The sequence below is a fragment of the Carettochelys insculpta genome, chromosome 20, assembly GCF_033958435.1.
Source record: "Carettochelys insculpta isolate YL-2023 chromosome 20, ASM3395843v1, whole genome shotgun sequence".
Classification (NCBI taxonomy): domain Eukaryota; kingdom Metazoa; phylum Chordata; order Testudines; family Carettochelyidae; genus Carettochelys; species Carettochelys insculpta.
Window position 1 is genome coordinate 25,308,757 of NC_134156.1, and position 27,308 is coordinate 25,336,064.

At 50.9% G+C, this 27,308-nt stretch overlaps 2 protein-coding genes across 2 annotated transcripts in view; both read right to left on the minus strand.

The window, feature by feature from the left end:
* The window catches only part of GAA (alpha glucosidase), a 306,535-nt gene that overhangs the window by 170,320 nt on the left and 108,907 nt on the right, over positions 1–27,308 (minus strand). The window lies entirely within an intron of this gene.
* Positions 1,313–10,997, minus strand: CBX2 (chromobox 2). Its single transcript, XM_075014828.1, has 5 exons — positions 10,866–10,997; positions 10,713–10,756; positions 10,309–10,374; positions 8,157–8,226; positions 1,313–7,472 (listed from the first exon to the last, which is right to left on the minus strand). Exons 1-5 carry the CDS (start codon positions 10,935–10,937, stop codon positions 6,120–6,122), a joined length of 1,605 nt encoding a protein of 534 aa, XP_074870929.1. The 5' UTR covers positions 10,938–10,997; the 3' UTR covers positions 1,313–6,119.

The following is a 27,308-nucleotide window of genomic DNA, read 5'->3' on the forward strand; positions in this document are numbered from 1 at the left end:
GAGGCGCGGCACGGCACGAACCCGCCGGGGCCCTTGGCCGCAGGCCAGGGCTGGGGACCTGCTCCGGCTGCCAGACCCGCGCTCGTTCCCGCCGGGCCGGGAGACGGGGCTGCGCGGGCCTTGCTTTGCCCCGGGACCTGCGGGGAGCCGGGCGGGGGAGCCTGGCTCGCTGCGTGCGCGGGGCCCGGAGCCATTGGGACCCCATCGCTCCGCCCCTACGGCAGGGCCGGCTGCTCCCGGGGGGGTCACGGCGCCGGAGGCTCTGCAGGCCCGCCGGGGCAGAGCCGCAACACGCGTTCCCGGGGCGGCTCCTGCGTGCGGGCCGGGCCGTTTGCTGCAGCCGGGCGCAGGGGAGCAGGGTGCCCCCGGGGGCACGGCGCTCCGCGGCTGCAGAACCCGCCCGAGCTCAGGGGCGCTGCCGGAGGCCGAAGGAAGAGCTGCGCCCCCCCGGCAGGTTGGGGCCCTGGGGTTTGCTCTCCCCTTCCCCCGGGGAAGCGGGCTTGGACGCTGCGCACCCCGCCCCCTCCGGGAAGCGCCTGGCCGGAGCGAGCGCGTCTCCCGCTAGCCAAGGCAGCCCGGGCTGGCGAAAGGGGCGGTGCGTCGGGGCAGGAGCGGGCCGGTACCGTACCCGGGCTTAGGCTGGGTCATGCTGGAAGGAGAGGGGCCCGGCTCAGGCCCGAGCCCTGGGGCTAACCCCACTGCCCCTAGGAACAGCGATGTGAGAGCCACGGGGCTTCCGAAGCACGGACAGCGCCCCTCTTCTGCCCCGCGGGGGGAACGCCCCCTTGTGCCCCAGCCCCGGAGCCACGTCTACATTAGGGATACGGCAGCAGGAGCAGGGCTGTGGGAAGCTGCTTACAGCCCTTCTCCACCTCCTGCTCTCCCCTCTTGTTCACAGGGACCTGAGCCTCATCCAGGGCCAGCAAAAGCCCAGGAGAGGTGCTCTGGCAAGTAGCTTTCCCCCCTTCTCTGGGCCCCCTCTCTCCACCCCTACTCCCCCTGCTTTGTTCCCCACTAGCTGAGCTGGGAGGAGGGTTCCTGGTAGAAGTTGGAGCAAGTTAACCAAAGTCCAACTCTTGCATTCAAGTCCTAGCTCTGTGACTCAAGTCTGTCAACTAGACAAGGCACATGCAATACCAGGTAGCAGGAAGTTTAATGTCTGGAAAAGGTTGTGAGGCATTTGCCTGAGAAGTACAATTCCAGTCCATCACCCCCTGCTGCACACCAGTCTGAAAAGTTTAAAAAAATATTTATTGATGTAATATACTAACATGAATAAAAACTTTATACAAAGTTGTCTGACATACCAACTTCTAGTGTTTTCCTGCAAAATAAATTAAAAGCAGCCTAGAGGTCTGGAACCTATACTAGCATTAGTGTCCAAAAATACTACAACACATAACAAAAATGCAAGGAAGCCAACTCGAGGGTCACCAAAAGGAACCCCAACCACTGACCTGAACACAATGCAAGCTCACGAGCAGGCATCCTCTGCAGGCAGACAGCCCTTATTTAACAGATGGGTTGGACCCCTCTCCTGTTCCAACACAGTCAAGCTTTCCCCAGCTGATACAACTGGTATAGTTTAAAGCAATCAGAAATGACATACAGGAATGATTTGGCTTCTTTAATAATAAAAATTAAATGCAAGTCAGGCCAGTCATTGGCAGAGTTACAGGAACAGCTGTTAGCAGACCCCCAGTTTGTTTTAGTAAAACCTTTTTTTGGGTCTAGAGTCCTTCAAATCTATATTAGAGTCTCAGAACAAAAACAAAAAGGTGAAGCTCCCGAGAGTTCATTTTTTGGTACAAAATACATATATAAAAATATACTACATTCCCAAGAAAGATGACTGAATTTGCCACTTTTTACAGTCCAATGAAAAACAGCTATACTTTACCAGATTATGCCAGGATAAAATACTGATTCAATATACAAATACTGCAGTACTATTTCCTGGAGAAACCCCTTTAGAAAACTAAAAAGAGAGTGACAAACCTTTAACTGTTTGATATGCAACTAAAACACAAACTCATAGCAGCATATTTTTTAGAAAAGGTAGACTTTGAAGACTAAAAAGGTTATTGGTGAATACAACTAGCACCAGGATTTTAAATTCCAGTAAAAAAAAAATTAAAGTTAAATGCATGTTTTGCCTTCTAGAGGCGGACTTCAAAGTTAAACTTTCACTCATCTGCCATGTAAAGAGGAGTCAACATACTGAATGTCAGATTAAAGAGGGGGGCCATGAGATGAAAGTAAGGTGTTTTACAGACTATCACTTTTATATTTTATACAGTCTTTATAACTTTGGGATTGAAAGAGCTGGTTACCAGAAAGGCACAATGTTAGCATCGGTGCTACAGGAGTGGAAAAACCCAGATTGATAAGCAGCTGGTGCTTGAAAAAAGCCTGTCTCCATTTGCATTACTTGGTTCTAGAGCAAAAATGCAAGAAAACATCACCCAGGCTCTGAAAGGCAAGAATGTCTTTGAGTGGAAGCAAGCCACTAAATGTGGAAAAAAAAGTGGAATTCTGATGAGGGACCTCTTACACAGAGCACAGTGATTCGTATGATTGGTAAAAGGCAGGCATGCACGAGCACAAATCAGGACTCCCTGTGGTTAGTCACACCAGTCCCAATACACAACACAGGCACTGATGCGACTGGGGTAGGGGTTGGAGAAGCTGCTGTCTATCCTCAACACAGTCTGATCAACTAGCCTCGCCCCAGACCAGCATCAGTGGTCCCTTTTAATGGCCAGCTCAGCAGGCTGTTCAGACAGACCCATCACCAGCCTTATTCCAAGTATTGCCAGGTATACCCCCGTGGAAGCAGCTTCCTCCCTTGAACTGTTCAGAGGCCAGCCTCAGAAAATGGGGTGCAGCTTCATTGTGACACACGCCAGTCACTACTATCACTGAAGGAGGTGTACCTGGGCACCCACAGGAATGCTGGCTGTCAGACTGTGAAGAGGAAAGGAAGGTTCTTCTCCACTGCATCTCACCCAGATCTTTGTGTTTCACAGGACCCTGGCATAACCCAGCTTTGCAGATGCGTAAGACATCTCTCAGTGACCCGCGTCATGGGCAAGGCCAGGACCGGCCATCCCAAAAGGCACATTGTAAGTTACTTTAGTTTGGATTTGCAAAGGCCAACTAGTAAATATTTGGTGTGTGGGGCCTTTGAAGTACCCAGACCCCTCTTGCCCGGCACTGAAGGAAAGGCCCTTCTACCATTCCCACATCTCAGAACACACGTGGTAAAGGCCACTGCAGGGGCAAAGGCTTCTGCACCACAAGCCAATTTCTTCTTGAAGTTTTTGAAGTCCCAGTGGCTCGTTTGGCTGCATTTGAATTAGGAAGTTCAACAGTACAGATGTTCCTTCTTGGCACCAGGGAGCTCCAATGCAATCTATTCCTTATAAACCGTCCTCATGGCCAAAGCTTATCTGACCCACCTGCTCCCCTGTCTCACGCAACTGAGGACAGTCCTTACACCAGAGAGTGCAGCTAGCCGCACAAACACCAATCCCTGGGCACCAGGGCTGCAGAAACTCTGCTGCAGCACATCTGAAGGGAGCACCTTGCCCCCATCTTAGAGTTTCAATTACTTTGGAAGGGAGAAGGTTGCTGACTAATAAGGGGATGGGAAGGACAGAAATTCAGGTGGTACCTCACCTTCCCCACACCTGGGGAACATTCAAGACAGGAACCTTTGCATAAGGTTAAGGAAACACTGCCTTAAGCTGGACCCATGCTTAGGATTGTTAAAAATGAAACCTAAAGTAATTAAGGTTTGTGAATTAAATACAAGATCCAGGGAAACCTTCCCTGGCAAGCAAGACGCTAGAGCACCAACAGCCATAGAGAAGAGCCAAGCGTCAGGCACCACGCTGACTTTCACAGCCCTACATGAGAGACCAGTGCAATGGCCTCCCCTGGCCCACAGGAACCAGCGTTGTACATGCCTGACCACATCAGCGCTGCAAAGCGGAATTTAATAGCTGTGGGCCCAATGAAACAACTGCCTTTGGCTCTTTGGGAAGGGACAGCATCCTTGGTAGCTCAGCCGGTACTGATACTCAGGTTTTCCATAGCCTGGCTGCGTAAGAGGCACATCACAATGCTGTCCCTGGCATGGCAAACCCATCTGCTTTGAAGCAGCACCTAAAAATGCTGACTTGATGGCCCAGACCCTCACCAGCCACCCTTGCTGCAGAGATCTTTCAAGCATTGCCTTCTGCAGGCATGTTGTACCAGCACAAAGGTACTAGGCAGCCCCATAGGTCCACCAGGCCGCCTCTGCCATGCACCCAGGAGAGTTCCGTATCAGTTTAGATGAACAATCCTGAAGGCTGCAAACGCAACACAGCAAGAGCCTCATCTGCCTGAAGGAGGGTCCATCCAGAGCTCTCTCCCTGGAGAACTGCTGCTTGCCAGGAAGGGAGGTGTGTGCCACCCTCACTCTAGCACTGCTGGGCCCCACCCTAGGAGGTGCCAAGCAAACTGAGCCTCCCCTGAAAGCCATGTGAATGGAAGGCACTTGGCGGCGCACAGCTTGAGCCTTATGGGCACTACCTCCAGTGCTCCTAATGCTGCTAGCAGCAGGCGCTCGGCAGGAATTCTGACCCCCCACAAGCAATCCGACCCCTGGCTTGCATTTGGTGTTAGCGTCAAGACAAGGCTAACATCAAGTCAGAGCCCCAAGCTGCCCACTGTCCCATGCCTCGGGGCGTCTACAAACCTCAGGCCTAAGAGGAAAGTTCTCTCCGCTGTGCTTTGTGCCTCTCAGTGGGTCTCCAAGTGGCAGGTACGTTTAGGCTTGGGCTGCAAAACCTGCCGGAGGGGTGTGCCTGCAGCGAGTTAAACCTGGCTATAAGTATTTGCCTCCACCGTGTGATTTAACACAAATGCGTCCACACATGCTATGTGGGGGTGTCCAGAGAAGCCCTGGCAGGAGTGGAAGCTGATGGAGGCAGGGTGAGGAGCTACTGATACCAGAATTTGGAGCGCACTGGGCTGTACCACACTAAATCTTCCAGAGGGGTCCCCATCCCTGACTTCTCCTCTTTCATGCACGCAGGGAAAGACCAGCAGACAGCCCAAGTAAAGCAGCAACTCATGCTGCTTGCAGCCATGGCCAGCCGCTGATCAGCAGCCGGTGTATGGCTGTGCCCCAATTGTGGCATGAATGGAGGCTGTAATGCCCATCTCCACCACTGGCAAGGAGGTAACCCCAGCGGGTCTGGGGTTGCTAGCAACAGTAAGTTTCGCCTCATGAGCCCTGGCCCCCACCTCCCTTCTCAACAAGGGAGGATTTTGTATAAAAGTGTAAACAGTATTTCCAATTCACATGGAACATACCACAAGAACTAGCAGTCGCTTCAGGGTCATCATGGGGAGCAACCTAGCCTAGGAGGGTAGCTGGGCTTAAACTAATGACTCCTGAAGCCTCCCCCCCCATCTGCAGTCTGCCCACCCCTAGCATGCAGAATGCTGCGGAGTTGGCTGGCTGATTCAGATTGAGTTTGCTGTCCAGCGGCTTCCATGCAGATCTGTGCTAATGCAGAAAAGGGGGAAAAAAAAAAAATCCTCGCTTTCTCTTAAGGAGAAGCTTTCGTGTGTTACATTGCATGACCCCAGAGCTCTCCCCCCAGCTGAGAAATCCAGCCACAGAGAAACCTGGTGTCCCAGTCACATGTTAGCAGCCGGTCAGCCTCAATCCCTACCAGAGAACTACTGCATTAGCCTTACTCTGGGGCCACCTGCTACAGCGGTCAGAACACCAGAGTGGGCCTGGGTAGCTGTTAACAGGTTTGTCTGTGTCCTGCTCCTCCCAGCCCTCCGTGACCCTCTCTTTTGGCTCCCGGAAGCCCCCACAGACACAAGAAACGAACAAGAACAATGCTGGCCCACAGTGACACAACACGTCATTAGGGGATGCTGTGTGCCACTCAATAGCCTATTGCTTGTAGGGGCAGGGACCCCTGAGTTCTGCATCCCCTAATCCCATTGCCATCTGGCACTCCCTTAAAGAAAAACTCACTGAAACAATCAGGTAGGGCCAAAGGGCGAGAGGCCTCAGAAGGGGTTATGGAAGCTGCAGCCCTCCTGGTTCAATAATGTCGAAGGTTGAAAAACCCCACACTGGTGGGAGACTCCTTGACAGTGACTGTAATCAGGTTGGCGGTCACGTCTGTGACAAAGACGTGCTCGATCAGGCTGCGGGTGGGTTTCCAGTCCTGGCTGGTCTGGATGGAGACGGACATGTTCTGGCCCCGACCAGGAAACGAGGCAGAATCCCGATCCGAATCGGAGCTGGTCTCCTCTTCGCCTGTGCTCACTTCAGACAGGGCTGCTGGCTGGCGGGTCTCTGGCGGGGGGTGCCCCTCTGGCACACCCAGGGCACTGGCTTTTGTCCCATCTCTTTCCCCAGCAGCTGCTCTTTGCATCAGTTTCTCATTTTTGCAGGTGTCTGTGCTTGGCAACAGCCCAGTGCTTTGGGCATTCAGCCCTGTGCCCACCCCACTGCCCTTGGCAGGGGCTGCCCCCGCATTCACAGCTGCCATGCTAGCGCTTTTGGCCGGCGTTCCGCAGACATGGCGAGGGAGGGTGCCGCCGCCTCCTGCTGAATGCGGCCCGCTTTTGACACTCTGCAAGTTTAAAGCTTGAAGGTTCAGCTCCTGAGTGGAAGTCGTCTGGCTGCCGGGGGCTGGTGAGGTCACAGGTGCCTTGCCGCCATTGTGCAGGGGCTGAGGTTTCTGATCTCCCCCAGCAGCACTGCCAGCTGCCTTGGCTGTTTTGGACCCTTGCACATTTGACCCCGGCTCCCCAGCTCCTTTCTGGTTTCTCATTTTTAAGTCCAGCCCTAGGCTGCTCTTGGGGGCTGCCTGGGACTTCGGTGCCAGCCTCCCTGGTGACGGGGCCTCTGCGGAGGCCTGGTTGTGAGACATCCTGTTCATGTAGTGCACGATGGAACTCTGCCAGCTGATCCCGTGGGTTGGGCTCCCGGAGGAGCTCTTCAGTAGACTGGGCAGGCTCTCAGCAGATAAGCCCCCCGAGCCGAGCCCACTCAGTGCGCTTGGAGGTTCTTTCACATTAGATTTAAGCACAGCAACCCCTGAGCCTTGAGCACTGTGCTGGGGCTGCAATTTCCCCGGCAGTTTAGAACCTCCACTTATCTCCTTTCGGGTTGTCTTCAGCACCTTGGCCAGGTTAACGGTCCTCCTGGAGGCCTTCTGATCTGGAGGTAGAGGTCTCCGGCCACGCTTCTTCCTGACAGGGTCTTTTATTTCTGGCTTTGCAACCAGAATCTGAGCCTTCTTCTGTGGCACTGGGTGAGTCTCTCTGCCCCGGAGACCTCTCTTTGCTTCCAGGTCACTCTCATCCTCTTCCTCAGAGGAGGAGGAGGATGAAGAGGTAGAGGACGAGGAGCTACTTGACTTGAGTTTTGGAGGTACCTCTGGTTCCTTTAAAAGAGAAGAATCAAAAAGGGAACAGGGAGAACAGTCGCTTGAATTAACATAACTGGCAAATTAAGTACGGTTAAGTTCTTCAGCAACATACAAATTTGTTCCCAAATTCAATCTCTACATCAAATGCATCAGACCATGACTGTGCATAGACCCCTACGCTGAAAAGGGTGAAAGAGCCCCCAAGCACATGCCAGATCTAACAAGCTGTCCTAAGATGTCACGTGACTCTCACCTTCCCCTCTCCGTCCTTGCTGATTAGCAGTTACCAAAATGTCTGGATAAAGACAAGCTCCCCGATCCCTACCCCTTAGCTGTAACCCCAGTGACACATTCCTGGGGACATCTTGCTCCCAGAACACTCCAGAAGAGAGTGCCTCCTCGCCGCTGTGCCCCCCCTATTTGCCAAAGGACATGCAGGAGGATTGGCAGCATTCCAGTTCTGGGGAAGGAGCAGGGACGGAGTTTGCATTGGGTGATTTGCACGCTCCAAAAGTGCTGGGAGGGAGAGGGAAAAGGAAGGAAATGTGTGGCTGTGGTGCCCGAGAGGCATGTGGGAAGGGTGGCAGCTGGGGGTCTGCAGGCCACAGGTTGCCCACCACTTTGTAGAGGGTCTTTCAAGCAAAGTACATCCCAAGAACTGTAACCAGCACCTCCCCACACAGCACCATTGTTACTTACCACAAGTTTCCTAGGCCTGCCTCTGGGTCGTTTGCCCTTCTTCCGGTTCTGCACCTCTTTCTCATGTTCCCTGCAAACACACCAATGTAGGACAACGCTGCAAAGAGTCAAACTCCATAGCCAGCCTAGCTCCTCTCTCATGAACAGACACCTTGTTTAAAATACTGCGCTAAAATGCTGTTCTAAGCCCACCAGCAAGGGATGGCCAGGAGCGCTGTGCTTCGCTGGAAAGTGCCGAGCCTCCTGATTTCACCCTGGCCCCGGCTGTTTCTTATGGTGTTGGGTGAGCACCCAGGTCATGCTGTAAATGAGCTGCAGGGCGGGGGAATGGAATTCCTCTGCAGTTTACAGGAGTCGCACAGCAGCTCTCTCAGCAATGCAATAGGAAAGCTATTTACCCCTCGGCAACAGATGCCGGTTACTGGAATAGAAAGTCTTACTGTCAACTGTGTGTTTAGTTTAGAGCAGGCAATCTGGTGGCACGGCTGCAGTTGCCAAGCTCTGCACTGATGAAGGAAAGAGACCTCCTGGAAACAGGCTTGCCACAAACTGTGGTAGCCTAGAAGAATCACTCTCCTTTACTAGATGACCGATGTAGACAAGAAGAGGCCATGGAAGGCCCCTCCGAAGGTGAAGCAAGACACTGTCTACGGCAGAATTATAGCCTGGAGGGAGGCTTGCACGCCAGAGCAGAGTGACTGACCACCAGAGCACCTCATCTGGTTCAGCAGGCGAGCGCATGTTCCGCCCTCCTAGAGCAGAGCACAACATGGTCATCCTTTAACTCCACCTTTACGAGCAAGCCTGCAGCCTATGAGTCACGTGCGATGTCAGACCCCCACCCACAGGCCCTCTCGTCTGACACCTTGTTCCATTGGCAGCACAGACCCCGTAGGAAGGGATATAGGTCTGCGACGCAATGGTCTGGGGGAGGGTCCTCCTGACCCACCACCTGTCAGTTCTATCCCCAGAGACCTCCAGCCCTTTCAACATGACCATGCTTAGTGAGACTGAAGATTAAAAACAAAAACAAACACCAATTTGCACTGTTTGCCTCAACAACATCCTGCAGCAAGTAGTTTCACAACTCAGCAATAACGCCAGGTCATTTTCAAATCACCCGCTTCTTCCCTTCACTGAAAGCCTTTGTATTTGTTCTTGCATGATGGGAAAGGGTAAACAGAGGCCTCCCCATCAGTCTGCTGTAGCCTGTTCGGTGTTTATAGGCTTCTATTGCTGTGGCTTCCCTTCTTTTTTACTGTTTCTCTACAGTCCCCAGACACTGGCTGGGCATTCCTGCCCCTCCACTGGGCATGCCACCTTTCTGCTGTGTCTTTGCGTGTGGTGACCCGCACTTACAGCTCTGCAAGCTGGGAGATGATAAGGAAATATGCTAACAGCATGACATGAGTTCCTACTCCGCTGCTACGACTTAACACCTTGCTCGCTTTTTAAACTGCTACAGTCTATTAACCACATCATTGTACCGCCAGCAATAAGGCCCAGATTTAAAAAAAAAAGCCCGCGGCGCTACAAACCAGTTCTCAGGAAGACCAACCATAAAGCTGCACATTTTCTGTTTGTGCAAAGGCAAACCATTGCCAGTGCTGCGATAACACAGCCAGGTGAGTGGATCCGCACAAGGAGCTCTGGTTGTCTTACATAACCATAGACTCAAACCGCAGAGCTGAACCGCAGGTGAGAGCACTGAACCTTGGGGCGCCATTTCTCCCACCCCCACCCCTCACTCACCGCCAGCGGGTAAGGGTCCCACTCCCCGCCCCCTCTGTGTTTGCAGTGGATTGTTCCCGTAGCTCTGGAGAGCGCCTGTACCCGCGCACGCCCACATCCCCGAACCTGCCCATTAGTGGGCCCGGCCTTGGCACCAGGCGTGAAGGCCCTTCAGCTCCCCATGCTCACTGGGGAGTTCAAGGTCCGCAGGGTGCGCGAGGGCTGAGACTGGCACGATCTTCGCCCAACGCCCCCTGGCCTCAGGCCCACAATCAACCGCATTATAACACCTGGTGGTCTCCTGCAACCCTGGACTGCGCTCATGTCCCGGTGCCAGCCGCTCTGCGCCCGAGGAGCGCGTCCCTCTGCGCAGGGCTGGGCAGCTCCCCGCCACCACCACGAGCGCTTGGCGTTTGCTCACTTCTTTTGGAAGGCCAGGAGCAGCCTGGGGTCAAGAATATTCTCCTCCGGTTCCCAGCTGTTGTGTCTGGAAGAGGAAACACAGACTAGGGAGCGGCACCGAGACCCAGCCGGGACACCAGGCCCAGGGGAGAACCGCGCGCAGACCCCCCCCCCCCCACCCGCACCAGCCCCGAGTCCGAGCCCCGCGGGATGCGAGCGGGCAGGGGCGCCCGGCGGAGAACCGGGAGGGAACGGAGCTGCCCCCGGGGCTCGGGTTTCACCCGCGCCGCCCGGCCGGCCCCGGGGCTGCAGCAAGTGGGGGGGGGGGCTTATTTGTAAACAAAGGAGCCCGGGCGCCGCCCGAACAAAGCAGCGAGGAGCGGCCCCGGCCCCCGCCCCCGCCCCCGCCCCCGCCGCACTCACTTGGAGGACCAGCCCCGCCACTTGACCAGGTACTCCAGCTTGCCCTGCGGGGGGAGAGCAGAGAGGCGGGTTACGGCCGGGCCGGGCCGGGCGGGGCGGGGGATGCCCGGGCCGGGCCGGGCCGGGCCGGGCCGGGCCGGGTGCGGCGCCCACCTTGCGGAGCCGCTTGCTCAGGATGCACTCGGCGGCGAAGACCTGCTCGCCCACGCTGCTCAGCTCCTCCATGGCGCCCGCCCCGAGCCAGCCCGCGACGCACAAGGGGACTCGCCGGAGCCCCCCGGGCGCGCCCCCGCCAGCCACGTGCACCCGCCCCCCCGGCGCGCCCCCGCGGCGGCGCACACAATGCAGCGCGCGCGCCCGGCTCCTCCCCGCTCGGAGGCTCCCCAAATTCCCAGGGAGCCAATAGGGAGGCGAGGGCGGAGCCTGGCGGCTGGGGTCAGGGCAGCCTGCAGCCGCGGGGGAGTTATTGTCTCCCCGCGACCCCTCCCCTTCCTGCCCAGCGGAGGGGATTTGCTCCCCCCGCCCCTAGGCGGGGGGCTGGGTTTGGAGCTGGGGGGAGGGGCCTTTGGCCTGGCAATAATCCCAGGCATAATAATTTCACAGCCCTTCGGTTTCTCCAGTGCCCTTCGCCCCCAGGGCCCCCGAGACCGTCGTGCAGCACATGCACAATCCTGCATTCGTGCAGCACAGAGGCTGCCAAAGCGACCGTGCAGGGAACAGAGAGGAAATGCAAAAGTTGCAGCCCCCAGAGCTCCTCTGAACGGGTCACTGGGGAACACTGGTGACACTGGCTCCCAGCAGAGCTGCCCGGGGCATGCCAGAAGAAATCAGTCAGTTCTGCAAACGCTTTAAAAGTAGCGTTCGTTGTGCAGGGTTCGACAGTCCCAGTTTTTAACCGCTACTTTTTGCACTATCTTTAATTGAAGTTACGGTATTTTAAAAATGGCTGTCAAAACTTTTCAGCTGCCACATCCAACTTCGCCAGGAATTTTAAAAAATTAGAAATTACGAAAAAAAGAACCCCCCGAACACTTGATACCATTGGGCTATTTGGGGATGAAAAGACCTTTAGTTCAAAACCGTTTGGCTAGTTCTAACCGTAAGAAAATACTTATTGATATATATATAAATATATATATATATATATATATATATATATATATATATATATATATATATGTATAACAAAAAAAGAGTAGTTGATAGTAGTGAATATAAATAACCAGGAAAGGTGAAAAATTGCTAAGGGGGAGCAAAGGTACATAAGGAAATGTATGGCCAACAGAGTTAAGAACAAAGAATTCTTCAAAAATATTTTAGAAACAAAAAGAATCCTGACAACGGTATTGATCCGCTCCTGGACGGACATGGTACAATTATCAGTAATAAGGCAGTGGAGGCAGAACTATTCAATAACTGCTTGTCTTCTGTAGCTCAGAAAAGACAGATGATATAGTTTCATCATATAATGGGGGTAACTTTATTTCCATTCCGTAAAATTCCCAACAGAATATTAAACCAGCTGCTGCTTAAGTTGGACATTTTAAAAACACTAAGGCCAGTTAATTTGCATTTAAGTCCAGTTAATTTGCATTCCAAAACTTTAAAAAGAGGCAGCAGTGGAGCTTGCCACACCACCAATGCTGATTTTTCAGTCAGACTGGGAACACTGGAGAGGTTCCCGAAGCCTGGATGACAGTTAATGCTGTGTCAATTTTTGAAAAAAGGGTAAAGAGGATGACCTGGGTAATTATAGGCCTGTCAACCTGACTTCTATCCTGAGAAAGATAATAGAGCAGCTGATAATGGGATTTAATTCATAAAGAACTAAAGGTATATAATGTAATTAGTGCAAATCAACATGGGTTTACGAAATATAGATTCTGTCAAACTAACTTGCCATCTTTTTAATGAGATTACATGTTTGGTTGCTAGAAGTGTTCATGTAACAGACTTGTATGAAGTGTTTGATTTGGTGCTCAATAACATTTTGATTAAAATCTAGAATGATAAATGGATTAAAAACTGATAGGTCTCAAAATTTGATTTGAAATAGAGATTTATCAATGAGCAGGCGTGTTTCCAGTGGGGTCCCACAGAATCTGGCTCTGGGCCCTACACTATTCAATATTTTTATCAATGACCTTGAAGAAAACATATTCATCATGGGTAAAATTTGCAGACGATGCAAAATTGGAGGAGTGATAAATAACAGAAAGACCAGGTCACTGCTTCAGAACAATCCATATCACTCGTTAAACTGGGTGCAAGCTAACAGTAAGCTTTTTAGTACATCTAAATATAAATATATGCATACAGGAACAAAGAATGTCAGGCACACTTACATGCTGAAGGATGCTGTCCAGGGAAGCTGTGACTCTGAAAAAGAGTTGCGAGTCATGGTGGATAATCAGCTGAACATGAGCTACCAGTGAGATGCAGAGGCCAAAAAAACTACTGCAATCCTAGGATGTATAATTTGGACTCTCGAGTGGGAGTAGAGAGGTTATTTTACCTCTGTGTTTGGCAGTGGTGCACATGACCTATGAGGAGGGGCTGAGGGAAGTGGGTTTATTTGGTTTGCAGAAGAGATGAGGGAGGGGGGATTTGATAGCAGCCTTCAACTTCCTGAAGTGGGGCTCTAAAGAAGATGGAGAGAGGCAGTTCTTAACAGTGAAGGATGGCAGAACAAGGAGAGATGGTTTAAAGTTACAGAGGAGGAGGTGTAGGTTGGATATTAGGAAAAACTATTTCACCAGGAGGGTGAATAGTAACAGAGAGGTATCTGTGTTACTCTGTATTCTAACAAAACAAAACAGCAGTCATGCATTTTTTTTTAGTCTTTTAAAGTGGCAGGCGGGTGGTGAAGCACTGGGATGCGTTACCTAGAGAGGTGGTGGATTCTCCATCCCTAGAGTTTTTTAAGTCCCAGCTACACTAAGTCCTGGCTGGGATGATTTAGTCAGGGTTGATCCTGCTGTGGGCAGGGGGGCTGGACCTGATGACCTCCTGAGGTCCCTTCCAGCCCTAGCATTCTGTGATTCTATGAATACTGTGTCCAGATTTCTTACCCACAGTACAAGAGGGATGTTGATGACCTCGAAGATTCACAGACAGATGATTAGAGAGCTCTTTTTCAGGACAGCACAGTTTAAGGGTGAGAGCTTGTCTCTCTCACCGAGATAAATCGGTGAAAAAAGAGATTACGTTACTGAGGTTGTCTTGCTAATTGTTATGCTTCTAAGAAGCACGCAGGGTCTTTTTCAAGGGAAAAGGCAACACACCACATTTATTGAGAATACAGTAGAAAAGCAAAAGCAACAAGAAGTCTTGTGGCACCTTATAGACTAACAGATATTTTGGAGCAGAAGCTTTCGTGGGCAAAGACCCGCTTCATCAGATGCATGAGAAAAATAGCAGAAAAGCAGTTTGCATATGCTCACACACACAGTCTTGCCAGCCGATGTCATAGTTACCAGTCAGTTGCTCACTTTCCATTAGTTAATCAGGCTAATGAAATATGAGGCTGGACTGGGACCAGGTTCCTTCAGCCAGGGCTCAGATCCCAGTGGAAGTGGCAGAGGAACCCAAAGTCTGTGACATGACAGCCTCCTCTTATAGCAGCTCTCTTGGGATCAATGGATTTTGCATCTTCTTTGAGGGTGCTTGTTTCCTTAAGTCTGAATGTTTCTTTAAGTTCTTCTATTGTTCCATCCTGCTGACTCTCAGCATGGCTGTTTCTTGCTGCCGGTCTTGTTCTTTACAGTTGTGAATGTGCCCACTTTTCACCTTTCAACGATATGCAGCAATAAGGGTCTGCCCTGATCCCTTCCTGGAGCATCTGGTGACAGTCTTGCAGGCGTACATTCTCACCCACACAATGAGGAGGGGCTTTCATTAGCATAGAGGCAATCAGTATTTAGACAGCAACGAAGGGTCCTGTGGCACCTTATAGACTAACAGAAACATTTAGAACAAAAAGCAGTCAAGTAGCACTTTAAAGACTAGCAAAATGGTTTATGAGGTGATGAGCTTTCGTGGGACAGACCCACTTCTTCAGACCACAGCCAGCCCAGAACAGACTCAATGTTTAAGACACAGAGAACCAAAAACAGAAAGCAAGGAGGACAAATCAGAAAAAGATAATCAAGGTGAGCAAATCAGAGAGTGGAGTGGAGGGGTATGGGGGAAGGTCAAGAATTAGATGATACTTGGCTCAGTCTAATTCTTGACCTTCCCCCCAACCCCTCCACTCTCTGATTTGCTCACCTTGATTATCTTTTTCTGACTTGTCCTCCTTGCTTACTGCTTTTGGTTCTCTGTGCCTTAAATATTGAGTCTGTTCTGGTCTGGCTGTGGTCTGGAGAAGTGGGTCTGTCCCACGAAAGCTCATCACCTAATAAACTATTTTGCTAGTCTTGAAAGTGCTACTTGACTGCTTTTTGTTTTGATAGTGTATAGACTAGCACGGCTTCCTCTCTGTTACTGAGAAACATTCAGCGTATTTAGACAGAACATCGAGTTAGTTTTAACAAACATCACACTATTTTACAGTCTGAATTCAACAGCAGATACAGGTAAACTTTACATATAACAAAAATAGTTTTATACTACGTAAAGCCCTGGAGCGAACATGGCTACAACAAAACTGCATTTAGTAGACTTTTGACAAGATTGTTTTCTCTGTTATGCCAGTGCAGACGGAAGAGCAGGACTGTAGCACTTTAAAGACTAAAAAAATAATTTATTAGGTGATGAGCTTTCATGCGGCTGACCCACTTCTTCAGATCTGGAGACAGTGATGTACTGGCAATGCTGTTTTGTTAGGATACAGTGCAGGTGGAGTTAATCTGGATTTACAGCAGCGTATGTGAGATCAGACTCTGACCATATGTGTATTATTTTCTCCCAAATGCAGGACAGTGCCATACCTGTAAAGCTATTCTGCATTTAGGGTATTTTTGTAGCAAAAAGCAGTTAGCTCTGAGACAGGAATCTGGCATTATCAGAGTCAGAATTCTTGATGAAACTGTGAAAGCAGGAAGAAGAAAACAATCATTTTTATTTATGTGCTATTGTTGGTGGACAGATTCTGATCATATAAGAATATCATCATTTTCCTGTTTTGAATGTTATCGCTTTTTTTGTTTTTATTTTTGTTTTTTGCAAATTATTTCATACATCCAGGTTAAGCAAGCTCAAAAGACCAACCAGCCACATTTTTGTACCAAACATTTGAAGCGTGAACAGAGAGGGGTCCAACATTTACCAGCGCATTTCTTTTTTATTACTTTAGTGAAGTACTAAAGTGAGATGCATGGACAATGCCTCATAGTATTCAGCAATGTGCAGAGGGAAAGTGCTCATATCCCTCCACTGTGTAATTTTTAGGGCTGTCAATTAATGGCAGATATACAATGTGAGTAACAAAAAATCATGATTACAAAATTAATCATAATAACTAATCACAGCATTAATTGTACTGTTAAACAATAGACTATCCATTGAAATTTATGAAATATTTTGGATGTTTTTCTACATTTTCAGATATACTGGTTTTCAGTTACAACACAGAATACAAAGCACAGACTGCTCACTTAATGTGATTATGTTTGTACTGTAAAAATGACAAATGAAATAAATAGCATTTTTCAATTAATCTCATACAAGCCCAGTAGTGCAATCTCTTTATCTTGAAACTTACAAACATAGCGTTATGCACAAAAAATTCTTACCTTCAAAAATACAACAATGCAAAACTCTAGAGCCACGGTGTCCAACCAGTTCTGATGGAGCAGCCACTATATATAGCCACATTATTCTGAAAATGTATTTATTCTTCAAGCCAACTAGCCACTTTCAACTGGCCAAATAGCCACAAGTGGCTAGAGACTGGCTTTTTGGATACCGTAGCATCATAAAATCATAAAATCCTATGGCTGGACGGGACCTCAAGAGGTCCTCAAGTCCTGCCCCATGCCTAATGCATCGGGTCTAGAGCCTACCGGTCCACTCAGTCCTACTTCTTGATCAGCCAATCTCTAAGACAAACACAGTTGTTTAGACCTTTAGAAGGTAATACTGCCTGCTTCTTATTTACAATGTCACCTGAAAGTGACAGAGAACAGACATTTACGTGGCATTTTTGTAGCTGGCATTGTAAGATATTTATGCGCCAGACATTCTAAACACTCGTACGCCCCATCATGCTTTGACCACCATTCCAGAGGACATGTTTCCATGCTGATGATGCCTGTTAAAACATGTGTTAATTAAATTTGTGACTGATCTCGTTGGGAGAGAACTGTATTTCTCCATCTCTCTTTTACCCGCTTTCTGCCATATATTTCATGTTACAGCAGTCGTGAGTGATGACCAAGCACATGTTGTTCATTTTAAGAACATTTTCACTACAGATGTAACACAGCATCCGTTAGATACCAGTGTAAGATTCCTAAAGATAGGTACAGCACTCAGCCCAAGTTTTAATAGTCGGAAGTGCCTTCCAAACTTGGAAAGGAATGAGGTGTGGAACATGCTTTCAGAAGTCTTGAAAGAGCAACAACCTGACGTGGAACCTACAGAACCCAAATCATCAAAAGAAAAAATTAGCCTTCTACTGGTGGCATCTGACTCAGAGGATGAAAACGAACATGTGTCAGTCTGCACCATTTTGGATCATTATCAACCAGACCCCATCACTCAGAGAATCAATCATAGAATTCTAGGGCTGGAAGGGACCTCAGGAGATCATCAAGTCCAGTCCCCTGCCACAGTCAGGATCAACCCCACCTAAATCATCTCAGTCAGGACTTAAAAACTTCCAGGGGTGGAGAGTCCACCACCTCTCTCGGTGACGCATTCCAGAGCTTCAGCACCCTCCTGGCAAAATATTTTTTCCTTATATCCAACCTACACCTCCCCCTCTGTAACTTCAGCCCATTGCTCCTTGTTCTGTCATATGTCACCACTGATAACAGCTCCTCTCCATCCTCTTTAGAGCCCCCCATCAGGAAGTTGAAGGCTGCTACCAAATCACCCCTCGCTGTTCTCTTCTGCAAACTAAATAAGCCCAAATCTCTCAGCCTCTCTTCATAAGTCATGAGCTCCAACCTCTCAATAATTTTTGTTGCCCTCTGCTGAACCTGCTGCAATGCATCCACATCCTTTCTATACTGGGGGGTGGGGGGGGCAGAACTGGACACAATACTCTAGATGTGTCCTCACAAGTGTGGAGTAGAGGGAACGATAACTTCTCTAGATTTGCTGGAAATGCATCTCCTAATGCACCCCAATATGCCATTAGCCTTCTTGGCTACAAGGACTCACAGTTGACTCGTATCCAGCCTCTCATCCTCTTCAATCCCCAGGTCCTTTCCTGCTGCACTGCTACTCAGTCAGTTGGTCCCCAGCCTGTAACAGTGCTTGGGATTCTTCTGTCCCCAGTGCAAGACTCTGCACTTCTCCTTGTTGAACCTTTCTTTTGGCCCAATCCTCCAATTCGTCTAGGTCACTCTGGACCCTCTTCCTACCCTCCAATGTATCTATCCGACCCCCTAGCTTAGTGTCATCAGCAAATTTGCTGAGGGTACAATCCATCCCCTCATCCAGGTAACTAATAAAGATATTGAAAAATACTGGCCCTAAAACTGATCCTTGGGGCATTCCGCTTGAAACCTACCGCCACCCAGACGCTGAGCAGTGGGCAACCCATCCATCAAGCCAGTTTTCTTTCCATCTTACAGGCCATGTATCCAACCCAGACTTCCTTAACTTATGGGCAAGAATGTTGTGGGAGACTGTATCAAAAGCTTTGCTAAAGTCACGGTATATCACATCCACTGACTTCCCCATGTCCCCAGAGCCACAGAAGCTAATCAGATTGGTCAGGCACATCTTGCCCTTGGTGAATCCATGTCGACTACTCGTGATCACTTTCCCCTCTTCCAAGTGCTCTAAAATGGATTCCCTGTGGATCCCCTCCATGTTTTTTCTGGGAACTGAGGTGAGGCTGACTGGTCTATCATTCCCTGGATTGTCCTTCTTTCCTTTTTTAAAGATGGGCATGACATTTGTCTTTTTCCAGTCATCCCAGGACCTCTCCCGATCTCCATCAGTTTTCAAAGATGATGGCCAAAGGCTCTGCAATGACATCTGCCAATTCCCTCCGTACCCTTTGATACATTAAATCTGGACCCATTGATTTGTGTGCATCTAGCTTTTCTAAATAGCCCTTAACCTCTGCTTTCCCCACCAAGGGCCACCCACCTTGTTCCCATCCTGCACTGCCTAGTGCCATAGGTTGGGAACTGATCTTGTCCGTGAAGATTGAGGCAAAAAAAAGCATTGAGTACTTCAGCATTTCCTGCATCATCTGTCACTAGGTTACCTCCCCCATCCAGTAATGGCCCCACCCCCTCTCTGATCACCCTCCTATTGTTAACATGCCTGTAGAAACCCTTCTCATTACCCTTCACATTCCTTGCTGGCTGCAGTTCCAATTGTGTTTTCACTTTCCTGATTACTCCCCGGCATTCTCCATCCATATATTTACACTCCTCCTTAGTCATCGGTCCAAGTTTCCACTTCTTATGTGCATCCGTTTTGAGCTGAAACTCACCAGGGATTTCCCCATAAGCCAAGCTGGTTGCCTACCATATTTGCTTTTCTTACTGCACTTGGGAACAGTTTGTTCCTGTGCCTTCAAAAAGACCTCTTCAAAATACTGCCAGTTCTCCTGAACTCCTTTCCCCTTCATATCTGTTTCCCAAGTTCTCTCAGGGAGTCGAAGTCTGCTCTGCTTAAACAACTCACATGGACACGTGCTCTGGAATGGAGAATGAAGGGGCATACAAATGTTTAGCATGTTGGGCATGTAAATACCTTCCAGTGCTGGCTACAGAAGTGCCATGTAAATGCCTCTTATGACTTTCAGTGGCTATTTGAAATGAGAAGCAGGCAGCGTTATCTTCCATAAGTGTAAACATATGTATCTGTCTTATAGATTGGCTGAACAAAAGGTAGGACTGTCTGGACTTGTAAGTTCTATATTTACATTGTTTTACTTTTGAACATTTTTGTATATAATCCCACATTTGTAAGCTCAATATTCAGAATAAAGAGACTGTACTACAGTACCGGTTTTTGGGTCACTGAAAAATACTATTTATTTTGGTTTTTACAGTGCAACTATTTGTAATCAAAAGTAAATACAAGGTAAGCATTGCACACTCTGCATTCTTTGTGGTAGTCAAAATTAATGTATTAGAAAATGTAAAAAACACCTGAAGCCTTTAAGAACGGTATTCTATTGTTGTTTAATAGCATGATTAATTTTTTAGTCATGTGACAGCCCAGGTAGTCTTTACAATGGAATGTTATACATCATCTCAAGTGACAAGCCAATCTGAATACTCAAGGGTGAGGAATGCATAGACCTGTAGCAGCCTCCATCTGGGTGGCAAACAATATGAAAAACTGTGTTCTGGGAATACGCACATACTCTTGGCCTTACAAACACTCTTTTCTTTTAGTCTCAATTATCTATCTCGGTATTTGTACTGCACTCACCAGGGTAGTTTCTGAGCACTTCACAGGTGTGTTAACATTGGAACAACAATCTTTTCTTGTGTCCTTCCCAGGCTGTAAGAGAAAAGGCATGTTTGCATGCAGGTGTTTTGTTTGCTTGTGCTGGTGGATGTGTTTATTGAGACAAAGCTGAATCAAAGTAATGAGTTTTGCATTTAGTTCTGACCATGAGTGGAAGACCAGGGGTTATTCTGATCTCTTCCTGGGGGCAATGGATAGCACCAGGAGCTGGGAGCGGACATCCAGATACAGCGATCTTTCTGTTCACTATCTCTGCTTTAGCCCTCTTGTCCAGAACCGCACTGCTTCTGCCAGGAGTGACTTGCATCTTTATACTGCCTGTCACTCCAAAGTGCTCTACAGCTTCCAATGGTGCGCTGGTGGGCATTCTTTTACCCATCTCTGGAGTGAGGTGCTGGCCCCTGCACTGCCCAGTGCTCTTTCTTGAACTGAGGAGTTGTTCTGAGGTGGGAGACGGGTTGGATTCACAGCTTCAGCAATTCCCTGCAGCCAAGCAGGCACAGACCTACAGTCTGTTTTCTGCTCTCTCTCTGAGAGCTGTTTTAGAGACTTGTAAAATCTGTCCTTTGTTAATTTGCAGTACGAAAAAGCAGTCCAGTAGCACTTCAAAGACTAACAAAATAATGTATTAGGTGATGAGCTTTCGTGGGACAGACCCACTTCTTCAGATCAAGAAGAAGTGGGTCTGTCCCGTGAAAGCTCATCACCCAATAAAAATTATTTTGTTAGTCTTCAAAGTGCTACTGGACTGCTTTTTTGTTCTGATAGCATATCGACTAGCACGGCGATCTCTCTGTTACTCTCCACAGTGATTATGCTACACTCTGGTGTGTCCACGCATGCATCCCAGTAAATAACACTCCTGCTCAGTTTGCCTCTCCTGGAAGCCAACATTGTGATGGCTGAAAGCTCTGACTTTTCTCAACCTTCTTTCTGCACAACGCCTGGAGGGATGTGGAAAACAGGGGCCTGCCCCTGTGTTTCCTGCTGGAAGCCTTAAAAGATTTCTGCGTTTCTACTCTCATGAGTGTGTCATAAGGATTGCGATATTTGGTGTTCATTCTTAAAGCTCCAGCTCCTAGAGTCCTAGGATTAGAAAAGAATCTCACCTTCCAAAAAACAACCATAAAAGTGTCTAGCTCTCCTGACTGCAAAGCCTGAAAAGGCCTATGCCCCATAGCTCATGCAAGGAACCCAACATTTATCGTCATGTTTTAAAGTCTCGACTTTGGGAAGAGGACTGACAGACAGTGTCTGAGTGCTTGGGACAGTATAACTCGCATGCTGGTAAGCAGTCTCACGGGGGAGCGGTTTTAGCTTGCAGCTTCACAAAACAAGCAGTTCTGTAGCCCCTTAAAGACTAACACGTTTATGTATTAGGTCATGAGTTGTGGCGGGTGAGACCCACTTCTTCAGATCTGAAGCCGATAAGGAGAACCCAGGGTTTATATAGCGGCGGGGGGCGGGGGAGGGAGGAGGGGAATATTGTAGGCTGGTCATGTAAGTCTCTGCCCTTCCCGGACACATGGAGATTCCATTCAACATCGTAGCTGTTTCCCCTTAGAAATTAGTCACTTGAGATTTAAAACTGTTTCCTTTTAACTTGCCAGGGAGCAGCCGTCTCACTAGGCCAGTGCCTCCAGCTGCTGCCGCTCTCTGGGGAAGGTGCAAGGAGGACAGACTCAAAGGGTCATCATAAGGCATGTGACTGTTTTTCTGGCCGATCAGGGGAAAGGGAAGAGTGTCGCTTCAGAGGGGATCAGGCCATGTGCACCCACACAGGGCCCCCCGGCGTTATCAGCCCCGGCACATGCTGCAGAGCCCCTGGGCTTGGATGGCCTTGAGGCCACCTGCACTTTGCACTCCACATGCATTCCAAGGGAGGCCAGTGGAGCTGTCTGTCTGGTGCAGGGAAAGCAAGGCACTGCATGCAGCTGAGCCCCAGGCCTCAGAGGCATGGACCCACCACCTCCCTGCGCCTGCCTGGACGCCCTGAGCTGCCTGCTGGCCTCCCTCCTGACTGCCATTGTGTGCGTGTTCCAGGTGCCAGTGAATGTGCTGGTCCCCTCCAGGCCAGCTCCCTGGCTCCTGCTGGGTCCCACCCCCCACCGCCCAACAGCCATGGTTGTAGCCCCACGGCCGGCCTTGCTGGGTGGGACTGGGTGGTCTTCCGCAAGCGGGACGACGTTTGCTGGCTGCGGGGTTCCTGCATGAGGAGAGATGCCTTCATGGAACTCCGCAGGTGCCTCGCCCAGTGATGCTGTCACCAGGACACCCGCATGCAGCCCACGGGGACCATGCAGAAGTGAGTGGCCATCACCTTCTGGAAACTTGCCACCACACACAGCTACTGGGCCACAGGGGGGGCTGTTCAGGGTGAGCCAGGTGACCGTGGGCACTGCCCTCCACCTGGTAAGGCCTGCCCTGCTTGCAGCCCTGGCACCAGGACGGGCGGGGCGGGGCAGTGAGGCCTGGCTCTGGGCACCCCTGCTGCCCCAGCTGGAGTTCGGCTCACTGCTGGAGGGGCTTCCCCACTGGGAGAAGGGTTTTCCCCAGAGCCCCTGGGTGGTGCGGCCGGGCAGGACAGGGACTGCCATGTGCCCAGTCCTGAGTGCGCCTGAACTCCATTCTTGGCAGGTGACAGCAGCCGTCACCCACGTGCTGCTTCAGAGGCTGGTGCGCATCGGGGAGCTGGACGAGGTGGTCTCGGGGTTTGTGGGCTTTGGCTTTCCGCACGGCTTTGGCACGCTCCGTGCGACACACATCGCCATCCGGACCCCGGACCGGGGCGCCAACTGCTATGTGAACCACATGGGCTGCCACTCCTTCCTGCTGCTGGCGCTGCCGCTTTATGGACATCTGCTTGGGCAGCCTGGGCCCAGCCCATGAGGCACGCATGTTCTGGACCTCCAGCCTGTGCCACGGGATGGAGGCTGGGACCTTTGCCCCACAGCGTGAGCGCGTGGTAGGGGACGTGAGCTTGCCCATGTGTGTGGTGGGCGACCCAGGCTGCCCCCTGCTGCCGTGGCTGATGTGGCCCTACACGGGGCACCCCAAGCCCTCCCAGGGACTCTTCAAGGGGCACCTGGCCCATGTGCTCTCCCCCGGAGTGTGCCTTTGCCTGCTTGTGGGTGCGCTTTCGGCTCCTCCTGACATTCGTGAATGGGGGGTGGAGGACATCCCACAGGTCGTGTTGGCCTGCTGTGTCCTGCAAAACCTCATCCAGGGCAGGGAGGGCCCCTTCCCCCCGGCCTGGCTGGATGAGGCCGTATCCATCTACAAAGAGCCTGAGGCAGCCCCTGGGCCTGAGGACAACCCTGCAGTGCTTCGCTTTCAGGACACTTGCAGGCTGTAGTTTGTGCGCAAGGTCCCATGAGTGGTCTCTGGGTAGCCGGGGCCAGCTCCCTGTGGGCATTGGGTGCTGCGCTACCCTGGCCTTCCCAGGTCATAGAGCTCCGCTGGTGCTGTGTAGAGCATCTCCGTGCTCCCTGCGGCTGCTGCCGCTATGGACTGTTCTTTGGGAAGAGGGGCTTGCGGAGCGTCTACGCGCACGTTCTTCCGGTCGCGGCGCTCTTCTCGAAACGGGAGCGGAGCACGGACTCTGGGAGAGACGCCGCACGCTGCCGGGAGGCAGCCAGAGGGATGGCTTTTGTGTGCAGACGCTCCCGGGATCTTCTGGAGGAGAGCCGCCTTCTTCCGGATGAACTTGGCAGCGTAGGCGAGGACTTGATCTCCGCAGCCAGCCTCGGACAGGGCTTGTGGCTGTAGTTTCCCTTGGAGTTCAATGCTGGTTTATACAATTGTGATGGAAGCTTCATCTTTTGTGAGAAACTTTGAAAAATGTAGTTAATGACTGGCCTGCCACATTCCCCGGCTCCAGCAGAGCAAAGTGACAATAAAGCCAATAAACTCAGCAGTCACTGAGAGAACCTTTGGCATCTTAAAAATGAGATGCAGACTCCTTGACTAATCCGGTGGAACATAATTTTATAGCCCTTCCCAAGTATGTCAGAAATCCCTGGAATGTTATGTATCATGCACCGTGGCCGCAACACAGGCCTATTATCTTATGGCTAGGCCAACGTGCCTTTCGTGTCAGATGAAGTCAACGTGCCTGAAGATCAGAAGCCTCCTTGTGGGATGAATGACACTTCTCCTGGTGAGAGGGATTCAGAGCAGACTTAACAAGCAAGACCTGTTTAAGTTAATTAAATAGGCTGGAGTGGCAGCTTTGTTGGAAGGTGTTTTACAGAGAAGAATTTTACCCTGTGTGGACCAGCAACCGCCGCTTTGCACAGCAGTGAACCAACAAGGTTTTTTTTTCTCTATTTCATCCTGTGTCTGGCCTCAGTCCTGGGTCCTACCAGCAGGTCCATGTATTAAAGCTGCAGTGAAAGCTTGGGCACTAAAGGTTTCATCCTTTAATTTCATTTGTTACTTTATTTCTCTAGCATAAGTACGAGTGGCAGACGCTCCTCACCTGGCTCCCTCCTCCTTCCTCAGGGTGACAAAATAGGCTGAGGCTGGCGAATGAAGTGAAGACACTCAAATCTACTTGTGTGCAACAACCAGCCTTTGGAAAGGGGGCGGCCTTTCCACGGCCTTCTCACGGCCTAGATGTGAGATAAGGGAAAGGGACCTGAATATGGACAACCTCTGGGATGGGGGTAAGGACCTGAGAGATCTTGGAGCGGGGGAGAAGGGAATCTTACAGCACAGATAGGGTTTTATCAGGAGTAACTTTCTCCACTAATGCACTTGGCCCTATACAAACACAAGAGAAGTCTCAGAACCCTCTGTTCCAGCCTCGAGAGCTGACACATTGGGAAAACCTATAGACATGACTACACAGAAGTGGTATTCCAAACAAGTTGGGTTGGCAGGAGCATTGGGCCCATAGAGGTATGGAAAGGGTGAACCTCAGCAGGGAGTAGGGGAGAGGCTGTGAGGCCCAGCCTATAAGAGAGAGGCTGCAAGGAGCAGCCACTCAGGGCCCAGCAGGCTCACCTATAAGGAGCTGCAGAGCCACAGAGGAGGAGTCCTTTGGTGCTGGGCGTTGAAAGAATTAGGAGTGTGTCTCCAGCAGGCTGCGACTCCGCCGGCCCTGGGGACCGTGCAGTTGCTGGCAAGGAGTACGGGAGCAAAAGGGAGCTGCTGATTGACTGGAAGGGGCCTGGTGTGTTGGGAGCATGAGGCAAGGGTGAAGAAGGGCCGTGGGCCAAAGAAATATCGGTGCTGTTGGAGGGGCTGCAGCCCTTTACAGGATCCCTGGGCTAGAACTCAGAGTAGTGGGTGGGCTGGAGCGTCTCCCTCCCTCGGGCTCCCGCACCCATTGCTGGGGAAGCGGCTGGACAGTTTTAGCTGCACAGTCATCTCCTGGAAGGGGGAAGCACAGCTGGTGATCTGGCTGGAGGGCTGTGTCATGAAGAGGATGCCGTGGTCCCTGGAGCGACGTGGGTCTGAGACATGTGACGCAGTCGGTGAGGCAGCACTGGGAGAGGACATACCGACCAGCAGGAGATCCCACTCTGGTGAGTCACACCCCATAGCAGGGACAGGCAACTGGCCAGGCTCCAATGGTACACAGTTCTAATGACACATGGGTTCTATTCTTCTATGGAGAAAACGTCTCTATTTATCAGCCACCCTCTTCCTTGTGCGTGTCCCTCACGAGGAGGAGGCAGGAGGAGTGTGGGAAGGAACTGAATGGGCAGAGGAAAGCAGCGTTAGCACAATGGTCACTGGGACCAATATAGACGGTTCTGTGTGGTGTACAGACGTGAGGACTGTGCCTGGACACGGTGTGTTTGCCCTTGCATGGGCCTGTCTCCCTTTCCGTCTTTGACTGCAGACCGTGTCAGACCAGCAACGGCCATAGGCTTTGTGTGGTGTGTATGGCTTGTATGTGTGGCTGTTCGAACCCCAAGGGGGCCAGGCAGATTTCCTCCTATTCGTAACATTATGGAGAGAGCAGGTAATTTACTGGGCACAGCTTTTATCCCCTCCCTTGGTTCGAGCGTGGACTTGACGCTATGGCTTCTGCCCTCACCCTGGTTTCACCTTGTGGGATCTGCTCGCAGTCGCTGGAGGCAGGGAGGCTAGGCACTGCTGTGCCCGCTGGCTTGCAGGAGTAATAACACCAAATATCTGGTTTCCATCCTCAGCACCCCCCCCATGAAAGTTGTTCCAGCACCGGCTCTGCTCTCCTCGGATCATTATAATTACTGGCATGGGAATGGCTAAGCGATCAACCAAGAACAGGGCCCCATTGTGCTAGGTGCCTGTCCCAAACGGCTCACCAGCCGCATAGCCCAGATGGGTGCCGAGCGGAGACGAGGAGAAGGCGCACGCTGTAGTAGCGCCAGGATTTTTTTCTCCTTTTCACCGCAGGCATTTAGCCTCCGGGGAGTGGATGGGTGTGCCCGGAGTGGCACCGAAAGCCCAGACTTCGGCATGGCCATCACACTGCTGTTGCCGTGGCTCGTGATCCCCTCCTGCCCATCGCCTGGCTTTCGATAGCATGGGAAGGGGCAAACTGGCATTTAGAAGGGACCGCACTGGAATTTGCTGTGTGCTAGGGCCTGGCGTGGGAGAGGTGCCCACGGACAGCTGCGTCCTGGGGGCAGTCCTTTCCAGCCTCTTTGTAAAGTCCCCGGGGTCAGCAGGTTTGAGTCATTGTGGGATGCTAAGGGAGGCAGGCAAGCACCCACCAATCCCTCAGCGTCAGAGGGAGCTGCAAGCTCTCAGAATCAAGCCGGATGAGAGCAGATGAGACGCCATGGCAGCCATGTTTGTTGTGAGGAAAGAGTGGTTACTTTCTTGAAGGAACCAACCAGTCAGAAGGAAGGGATTTGCATATTGACTAGTCACTGAAAAACCACATGCAGCTGTGCCATTTCTGTGGCTCCAGTAGCCAGAGCCGCTCTCGTACCTATAAGTAACTATATGCAACCCCAGAGCTCAGGTGGGCAGAGGCCATGTCTGGGG